The 10,763-nt window shown below is 42.1% G+C and overlaps 1 protein-coding gene across 2 annotated transcripts in view; it reads left to right on the plus strand.

Moving 5' to 3' along the window:
• The window catches only part of LOC122563004 (CD9 antigen-like), a 108,228-nt gene extending 98,073 nt beyond the window's left edge, over positions 1-10,155 (plus strand). For both annotated transcript variants that reach the window (XM_043716302.1, XM_043716303.1), the window contains one exon: positions 9,932-10,155. In XM_043716302.1, the coding sequence (XP_043572237.1) occupies positions 9,932-9,997 (66 nt within the window). In that variant the 3' untranslated portion in view covers positions 9,998-10,155. The remainder of the gene's footprint in view (positions 1-9,931) is intronic.
• The last annotated feature ends 608 nt before the right edge of the window (positions 10,156-10,763 follow it).

Raw genomic sequence — 10,763 nt, forward strand, 5'->3', positions numbered from 1 at the left:
AAGATAAGCCCTCCTGTCCAGGCAGCATCCTGGTAAACCTCCTCTGAACCCGCTCCAAAGCATCCACATCTTTCAATGTCGCCAATAGGGTGACCAGAACTGGACTCAGTATTCCAAGTGCGGTCTAACCAAAGGTTTATAAAGCTGCAACAAGATCTCACAATTCTTAACTCAATCCCCCTGTTAAATGAAAGCCAAAACACCATATGCTTTCTTAACAACTCTGTCCACTTGGGTGGCCATTTTAAGGGATCTATGTACCTGCACACCAAGATTCCTCTGTTCCTTCACACTGCCAAGAATCCTATCCTTAATCCTGTACTCAGCTTTCAAATTCGACCTTCCAAAATGCATCACCTCGCATTTATCCAGGTTGAACTCCATCTGCCACCTCTCAGCCCATCTCTGCAGCCTGTCAATGTCCCGCTGCAGCCTACAACAGCCCTCTATACTGTTAACGACTCCTCTAACCTTTGTGTCATCTGCAAACTTGCTGATCCATCCTTCAATCCCCTCATCCAAGTCATTAATAAAAATTACAAACAGTAGAGGCCCAAGGACAGAGCCCTGTGGAACACCACTCACCACACACTTCCAGGCAGAATATTTTCCTTCTACTACCACTCGCTGTCTTCTGTTAGCCAGCCAATTCTGTATCCAGACAGCCAAGTTCCCCTGAATCCCATTCCTCCTGACCTTCTGAATGAGCCTACCATGGGGAACCTTATCAAATGCCTTGCTGAAGTCCATATACACCACATCCACAGCTCGACCCTCATCAACTTTTCTAGTCACATCCTCAAAGAACTCGATATAATTGTATAAAAGGTGAGTAGGAGGCCAGATGACTGGAAAGAAAATAAAGAATTACAGAGAACAACCAACGTTGAATGGGGACTCCACAAACATAGGCAGAAGTGAGGGCTGCAGATGCTGGAAATCAGAGTCTAGATCAGACTGGTGTGGGAAAAGCACAGCAGGTCAGGCAGCATCCGAGGACCAGGAAAATCGATGTTTCAGCAGAAGCCCTTCATCAGGAATGGAGGAGGGGAGCCTGCAGAGCGGAGAGATAAATGCGGGGAGGGGTGCTGGGTGGGGGAGGTTTGTGGAGTCCTCAATGATGGGTGGGGTGGGAGAACAGCACATTAGAGCAAAAGATAAGGCTGAAGCATTCGGAAAACTCTTCAGCCAGAAGTGCCAAGTGGATGCTTCATTTCGGCCTCTTCCTGTGGTTCCCAGCATCATGTTCATCAACAGAGACAGCCAGTCTACTAGCCAGTCATGCAGTAAACCACATATGGGAATTGTAATCTTCATAAGCATAGATTCCAGGCTGTATATGTATGTCTGAGGTGTACATAGTTGTTAATAAACTTCTGGATATCTGCTTCAATACAAATGCAATTCTGTAGTCTATATTACATGGGCTGACAAGATGCGCTTAAAGATGCAAGCAAGTGATTGCATCAATGTGAAATGATTCATTTTGATCGGAAAAACATGGGGAGAAAATATAAAATAAAGGAAACAACTATAATGGGGGTGCAGAAGCAGATCATCAGTACATCAGTCATCATCACAGTCTTCAGCCAATTTGATTCCCTCCATGTGATATCAAGGATCAGTTGGAGACTGGATACTGCAAAGGCTATGGGCCCTGACAACATTCCGGCAATAGTGCTAAAGACTTGTGCTCTAGAACTTGCCGCGTTCGTGGCCAAGCTGTTCCAGTACAGTTTTAACACAAGCATCTATCAATGATGTGAAAAATGTCCAAGTATGTCCAATACAGAAAAAGCAAGACATATTCAACCCAGACAATTACTGCCCCGTCAGTCTACTCTCAGTCATCAGTAAAGTGATAGAAGGTGGCAACAACAGTGCCATCAAGCAGCACCTACTCAGCAATAATCTGCTCAGTGACGCCCAGTTTGGGTTCTGCCAGTGTCACTCAGTTCCTGACCTCATTATTGCCTTGCTTCAAACATGGAAAAAGAGAAGCGAACTCCAGAGGTGAGGTAAGAGTGACAGTCCTTGACATTCAATTGCATTCAACTGAGTGTGGCATCAAGGAGCCCTAGCAAAACTGGAATTAATGGGTATCGGATACAAACTCTCTATGGGTTGGAGTGATAGAGTCATACAGCAGGGAAACAGACCCTTTGGCCCAACCAGTCCATGCTGAACATGATCCCAAACTAAGGGGAGTCTAGATTAGAGTGGTGCTGGAAAAGCACAGCAGGTCAGGCAGCATCCAAGGAGCAGGAAAATCGATGTTGCGGGCAAAAGCCCTTCATCAGGAATAGAGGCAGGGTGCCTGCAGAGTGGAGAGATAAAAAAACTCTTCAACCATGATCCCAAACCAAATCAGTCCCACCTGCATGCTCCTGACCCATATCCGTCCAAACCGTTCCTATTCATATATCCATCCAAATGTCTTTTAAACATTGTAATTGTACCTGCATCATGTACATAGTTGTGAATAAACTTCAGGACATCTGATTCAATACATATCCAACTCTGTAGTCTGTTATGTGGGCTTACATGATGTATATAAAGATGGAGGCAAGTGATTATGTCAGTGTGAAATGATTCATTTTGATCAGAAAAACCTGAAGAGAGAACATAAAATAAAGGATATGACTCTAAAGTCTGTTCAGAAGCAGAGCAACCTCGATGTATATGTACACAAATCTTTTAAGGTGTCAGACGGGCTAAGAGATCAGATATTGCAAACAGTATTCTGTCCTTTGTTAATAGGAGCACACTGTCCGGAAAGAGGTCATCCACCCCATCAAGTCTACAGCAACCCTTTAAAGAACATCCCACCCTATCCCCATAATCTTACACTTTATACCATGGCAAAAACACCTAGCCTGCACAATTTACAATGGCTAACCTCAAATCTTCAGAATGTGTAAAGAAATGAGAGCACCCAGGAGAAACCCACATAGACACAGGGAGAATGTGCAACCTCCATGCAGACAGTGGCCTGAGGCTAGAATGGAACCCAGGTCCCTGGAGCTGTGAGGCAGCATTGCTCCCCACTGAGCCACTGTGTCACTTTAGTGCAGTTCTGGCACACACATCTGGAAGGATAAAAAGGTAAATAGAATGCAGAAAAGATTCATGATAGTGATTCTGGGAATGAGGATCTTCAGTGATAAGATTATGGAATTTGGGAATGTTTCCTTGGAGAAGAGAATGTTAGGAAGAGATTTGACAAAGGTATTCAAAATCATGACATGAACCCTCCAGCTCAGTGAGCAAAGCTGCCTCCAAAATCATGACATGTCTTGGATAGAGTAGATAAGGAGATACTGTTCCTGTTGGTGGAAGACTCAAAAATGTGAGGACACCAATTTATTAGATGAGATGAGATTACTTCGTGTGGAAACAGGCCCTTCGGCCCAACAAGTCCACACCGACGCGCAACCCACCCAGACCCATTCCCCTACATTTACCCCTGCCCCAAACACTACGGGCAATTTAGCATGGCCAATTCACCTAACCTGCATATTTTTGGACTGTGGGAGGAAACCGGAGCACCCGGAGGAAACCCACGCAGACAATGTGCAATCTCCACACAGAGGCCTGAGGCGGGAATTGAACCCGGGTCTCTGGCGCTGTGAGGCAGCAGTGCTAACCACTGTGCCGCCCGATTTTAAGATGGTGGAAAAAGAAGCAATGGTGATGGGGAGAGGCAATGGAGAGATGTGAGAGGAATTGCCCCTTCCACTGGCCAGAATGGATAGGACAGGCTGAATGGCCTAATTGAGGTCTTGTCTATTGTATGTTTCCAATATAATCTTTCAAAATATAATGTGATGATGCTATGGCTTTAAGAGGTGTATTTTGTCCTTTTGTTATGAAGAAATGTTGAGACAGAAGTGGTGAACAATCTGTTCCAAGACAATAAAGTAAACAGCTTGTGAGGCCTTGGGTTTTTTAAAAGTTGGAACAATAGAAGAGGTTGGATCAAGCTTGCGTAGGACCAGGATTTCAGTTTAACTTTCAGAACTTGTTGGAGTTTAGAAGCTGCTATACATCTCTCCGTGCTGCAACAAACCACTTGAGTTCTCTCTCTGTCTCTCGCTATCTCACTCTCTCACTCTCTCGTTCTCTCGCTATCTCACTCTCTTACTCTCTCATTCTCTCACTATTTCACTCTCTCGTTCTCTCTCTCTGAGTTTTCTCATGATGTTCTTTCCTCCTGGACTGGACAATTGCATTAAGACAATCTATTTTATTGAATTTGCCTTTGCCAAGGGTGTGCTTATGGAATGTTACTATATTGGAACAGTTGCTGTTCTGTTAGGTTTTCCAATAGAGTTGAGTTATTTCAATTCCTCTTTCTTTTATTTATATTTTACCTATAATGTAAGAATAAAGTGTATTTTGCTTCAATCCTGATAGTTTGACCAACCAAATTGCATCTAGAACAGAACACCTTACCCTTGCCTTTAAAAGTCAGAAAAAGTTGGGATTCAGACTATCTTCTTAAAATATTTTTATGGAGTTTGGTCTCGTCCATAACAATGAAAATGAATGTGTGTGTTGTTAAATGCACAGCTTCAGGATGGATGTTAAATTGAAAGAAAGAACGAGTAGTGGTGAGTACTTCTTCAGGCTGGAAAGAAGTGTACTTCTGAATCTATATGAAAGACCTGGACTTAAGTGGGTAAGGTAGCATTTAAATATTTGCCAGTGATTCAAACTCAGAAAGGTAGTATAACCATGAGGAGGCTAATAATATACTATAGGAGGACAGAGGCTGCTGAAGAAACAGAGAGCAAATAAAGGTTCATGAAAGAAGTGAGAAGTAATACAATAACAGTGGAAGGAGATTGGGGAGACACGACATGATTTAAATGGCACAATTTAAAATCTTTGAGGGTGATTGAAGAAGTCGGGAGATAGTCAAATAGGATCCTTGGTTTATTTATTGATACATAGGCTACAAAAGCAAAATAAAAGCTTTATAAACTACTAGTTGATCTCAGCTGGAAAATTATTGTCACTCACATGAAGAGATGTGTAAAAACTTTGGAGAGGGTCAAAACGATTTCTGGGAATATTTCCAGGAATGAGGGAATTCAGTTACAGGAATCGAATTGAAGGAGAGAAAAGCAGGTGGTGATTTATTGGAGTTGGCAAAACTCCTTTATAGTTTTGATGGGCGTAAATAAGAAGTAATGTTTTGGCAACAGATCAGCAGTGGGTGGAAATTGAGATGTGTGAGGAAAGTTTTCCACACAGAGGAAGGTAGGTGCCTGGAATGCACTGTCAGAGGATGTGGTAGGAGCAAATACAACAGCCACATTTAGGAGGCATTTCCATGAAGAGGCAGGGAATAGAGGGATATGGACCAGGTGCAAGCAGATGGGATTACTTTAGAATAGCATCATGCTTGATACAGACACAGTGGGTGAAAAGGCCTGTTCCTGTACTGTACTGTTCTATGTTCTTTAAAGCCCCATTAAGATGATTGGAAAAGAGCTAACAATGCTCCATACAAGTTATTCCACACAAGTTGTTGTAATCTGGTTGCACAAATGTCGTGGGAGTACATCCTATAATGACATTCAAGAGAGAATTAGATATAAACCTACAGTCACAGAAAGAGGCCATTTATGTGGTCATTCCCATTGCTAGCCCTTTTCCTCAGCAGCTCTGTACATCTTTAACCTTTCAGTATCTGGCTATTGTTAATGACAGAATCAGCTTGCAACACCTCAGGCTGAGGGTCCCAGATTCTGATTACACTCTGAGAAAGAATATCTCATCGTCCCTTTCATTACCTAATGATTTACGTTCATGATCTCTGATTATTGACCTACTTACTACTAGAAATAATTTTTCTCCATCAATTTCATCAAAACCTGATATCAGGCAAAAGCTTTGATTTATCTCTTTTGTCTATTCCAAGGAGAGTGGTCCAGACCTTTCACTCTCTCCTCATAACTGAAGTTCCTCATCCCTTGTCACCCCCTGGTAAACTTTTCCTGCACACTCTCTAAAGCCATTGCTCCAGCACCAGCTGAGCCTAGCTGCTGATTGATACAGGTCCAGCATCTTTCTTTACTTTTATATTCAATCCCTCCATTTATAAATCCAAGGGAACAGCTTGTACTTGCAAAACTTAGAACAGAGCCCAACATTAGATGTGATTCCACAATTGGATGGCACATAGAGTCACAAAGTCATACAGACATACAGAATCAGACCCTTCAGTTAACCAGTCCAGGCTGACCATAATCCCAAACTAAACTGGGACGCCTGCCTGCACCTGGCCCATATCCCTCCAAACCTTTCCTATTCATGCACTTATCCAAATGTCTTTCAACAGTGTAATTGTGCCTACATCCATCTCTTCCTCAGTAAGTTCATTCCACACACGAACCACCCTCTGTGTAAAAAGGTTGCCCTTCATATCTTTTTTAAACCTGCCTCCTCTCTCACCTTAAAAACATGCCCACTAGTCTTGAAATCCCCCACCCCTCTAGGGAAAAAACACCTACCATTTACCTCATCAATACACCTCATTATTTTATAAACTTCTATAAGGTCATCTCTCAACTTCCTCTGCTCCAGTGAAAAAAGTCCCAGCTTATTTAGCTTGTCCTTATAACTCAAACCTTCCGTACCTGGCAACATTCTGGTAAATCTCTCTCCAGCTTAATAATATCCTTTCTATAAGAGGGAGACCAGAATTGGACACTGTACTCCAGAAGAGGCCTCACCAATGTCCTGTACAACCTCAGCATAACATCACACCTCCCATTATTAAAGGCCCTAGCAATGAAGGCAAGCATGCTAAACATCTTTTTAATCATCCTGTCTATATGTGATGCAAACATCAAAGAATTATGTACCTGTGCCCCTAAGTCCATATGTTCTACAACAGTACTCAAGGATTAAAAAGTGTGGAGCTGGAAAAGCACAGCAGCTCAGGCAGGAGCAGGAGAATTGATGTTTCAGGCATAAGTCCTTCATCCTGATGGCCCTACCGTTAATTGTATTTTTTCTACCCCTGTTGTACCAAAAAACAATGCCTCACATTTATCCAGATTGAATTCTATCTGCCATAACCCTGAGTGTGCTAAGAATTATACTAACCACCAGTTTAAGATAGTCAGTCAGGCATGCAATGTTGCTCATTTATACTGATCCAGATGCAGGGCCCTGCTCTCTGCACAGGGAGCATGCCTTTCTCAATTAAACAGAAGTTTGGAGGACACTATTCTGTGATACGTTTCTCAAATTTCCCCTTGACTAATAAAAGTCAATCTACCTGTTTTGAAATAGAAACGAGCTTGGGAAATATTTATTCCTTGGTGAATGACTATATCTCAACCAATTAGAGTCTATGTGCCAACCAATCAGCACTCTTTTTTTTGCGATGAGGTATAAATTATTCCTCCCTTTAAATTTGGTATTCTTGTTTATGTCCTGATTTGTACAAAATGAGAAAGTTTTGACAGTTTTCTTTCAGCAAAATGAATCTTTTTATTTAAACGTCATAGCAACTTCTGCTGCTGTCCTTAAGGATTTGTTTTTAAATAAAAGATTTAATAGCAAAGCATTTGGAAAACAGTGACAGGTCTGACAGAGTCAGTATGGATTTGTGAAAGGGAAAGCATGCTTAACAAATCTGCTGGAAATTTCGAGGATGTAGCTAGGATAGCTGATAAGGGGGAAGTCAGTGGATGTGGTTAGAAGGCATGCAGTAATGTCCAATACAGGAGATTAGCATGTAAACTTAAAGCATATCGGATTGGGGGTAGTGTACTGACAAAGATAGAGTGGTTGGCAGAACAGGAAACAAAGAGTAGAAATGAAGGGGTCACTTTCTGAATAACAGTCAGTGACCAGTGGGAATATGCAAGGATCAATGTTTGATGGCACAGTAGCTCAGCCATTAGCACTCCTGCCACACAATGCCAGGGACCCTGGTTCGATTCCATCCTTGGATGACTGTGTGGAGTTTCCACATTCTCCACGTGTCTGCGTGAATTTCTTCCAGGTGCTCTGATTTCCTCCCTCAGTCCAAAGGTGTGCATGTTAGGTGGCCATGCTAATTGTCTATAGTGTCCATGGATATGTAGGCTAGGTGGATTAGCCATGGGAAATGCAGGGTGTCCAGGGATAGGGTGCAGAAGGTTGGAGCAGATGCGATGGGCTGAAAGGCCTGCCCCACACATAGGGATTCTATGACCCAAGTTTTTCACAATGTCTCCGAATTTGCAAATGACACAGAGCTGGGTGGGAGGGTGAACTGAGATGGGAGGGTGATGTGGCATGGGTGTCCTTGCAACCCAGTCACTGAAAGTAAGCATGCAGATGCAGCAGGTGGTGAAGGAGGTAGATGGTCTGTTGGCCTTCATTGTGAGAGGATTCAAGTACAGGAGCAGGGATGTCTCCCTGCAATTGTACAGGACTTTTGTGAGACCACACCTGAAAATTGTGTATGGATTTGGTTATCTTACTTGAATTTTCACAATGGTGGACTTAATACCGCCCTATTCTTGTTTTGAACATAAATAGCCTGTTTATTTCCCAGTCTGCACATGTAATCTCAGTACAGCTGTTACCGTGCTAACCTTTCCAGCTGACTCCTTTCTGCTGCAATGCTCTGTGAGGATCACTGAAGATTTCTTTCACTGGCTGTAAGCAGCAACAAAACTTTCCGTTGCTTTTCCCTCATGAAGTTCAAATTGAAGTGCTTGCTTCTTTGAGCGAAAAAACAAATCAATTTTTAAAAATTAAAGACCCTTTGAACTAACGGTCCACCCTGAATCATTATCTCTGTGATAACATGGCATATTAAGGATCGATTCAAACACAAATGCATAAAAAATTCTTTGATTCTGCAACCCATAGGAATAATTGATACTTCTAATGGAAATCATTGTTTTCTCTCCAGATTTCCAAGCTCTGTTGCATGACAAGAGACAGATCATTCATTGTTCAACCTCCTTTCTCATGAATTCTGACCTTCCAAGGTTACCTTCTAAGTTTAGTCAACTCCAAACTTATTTGTATTGCATTTACTTCAGGGTTTTACATCGAGTTAGACCCCACCTACCACCCCCTGAGAAAAGGAACAGGAAGTGACTTCACCACAGGAAATAACATCACCATAGGAAATGACATCACCAGCCCAAAGAAACCCAAACATATAAATAGAAAGCAGGAATTTTCAGCATTGCTTTGTGTGAGGTCCACTGCAGATGTTACCTAGTAAGGTAACGAAATGTCTGGAAATGAACCTTTCAGCTCAGCGAGCAAACCTACATCCAAAACCTCAACCTGAGCTACAAATCTTCTCAAAGCTCGTTCAGGGTTTTTTATCTGTTTATGAAACAGACTCTCCCATTTGTCTACAGTTAAAGTTTTAAATCCTATAACTAAAAGTTACTTTGTAAAATATATGTATAATGAACCAGACTTTCACAGTACATCTACCCATATTAATCCTCCCAAGTGCACTCTCTGAATTAGCTCCATTTGCATGCTCCTGGCTACTTCACTCTTCTGTCTGTCAGCCTGAAGCCTTAAACAAGCTCACCACACTCTACTATAAATTTTGTATCATCTGCAAACTTTATAATGCTACTGCTTATACTTGACATCGGTCATTTGTAAGAAAGAAAAGGGCTTGAGCAGAAAGGATTAAGTGCAATGGGAGGGTGCCTGTGATGAGTTATATAACCTTATCAAAGGGCTGGCACAGTTTATAATGAGCTGCATGACCTCTCTCTGGGTGATAACAGTCTATTTTCTGTTGATTTTAGTGCATTGTCAGTTTGTTGAAGAGTTTATTGCCAGTGCTCTGTTGTTCTTTGCTGTGACATTTGGAATTTTGCATGAACTGATTTAATTTTCTGCTTCCCACCACTGATTTGATTAATGTTGTGTTTTTTGACAGATATTTGGGATGATCTTTAGTATGGTTCTGTGCTGTGCGATTCGGAATTCACGGGATGGCATGTGACATTGGAACGATCACAGAGACTCGTCCAACAGTATTTGCACCTTTTTAATTGGAAAGCGATCCAATGCCTAGTTGCTTGTTGGTTAATTTAAGTAGATACCAAATATTTTTCTGTATCGTGGACAGGTTCTCATTCTTGTAATGCTTCAATTATTTTACATAAACTTGTGAAAATTCATTACAATTGCTTTTAACAAAGGCACTAAATATCTAGTGTCTTTTGAATACACTGGTTGACTGGGTGGAACTGCACACTGACTTGCATACACAGAGGTCTGGTTGCCATTTTGGTGAGACCTGGTTACACATTCAGGCCTGGTTACAGTGAGGCCAAATTACAACCCCTTGATAGCTGGAAATCCACTAATTTGAAACATAATTACCAGTTCAGTGAGGCCAGTTTAACTATAGCACCAGGTTACCAGATCAGTGAGGCCTGGTTACCAGTGAAGCCAAGTTAACAGTTCACTGTGGCCTGATTAAGAATTCAATGATGACTAATTACTAGTTCACTGAGGAGAAAGTGAGGTCTGCAGATGCTGGAGATCAGAGCTGGAAATGTGTTGCTGGAAAAGCGCAGCAGGTCAGGCAGCATCCAGGGAACAGGAGAATCGACGTTTCGGGCATAAGAAGGGCTTATGCCCTTCTTATGCCCTTCTTCAGGAAACCCATCTGGTTCACTAATGCCCTTTAGGGAAAGAAACAGCTAACCTTACCTACATGTACCTCCAGACCCACAACAATGTGGTTGACGTTTATGTGCCAT

Source organism: Chiloscyllium plagiosum, chromosome 26 (assembly GCF_004010195.1).
Source record: "Chiloscyllium plagiosum isolate BGI_BamShark_2017 chromosome 26, ASM401019v2, whole genome shotgun sequence".
NCBI classification, from domain to species: Eukaryota; Metazoa; Chordata; class Chondrichthyes; order Orectolobiformes; family Hemiscylliidae; genus Chiloscyllium; species Chiloscyllium plagiosum.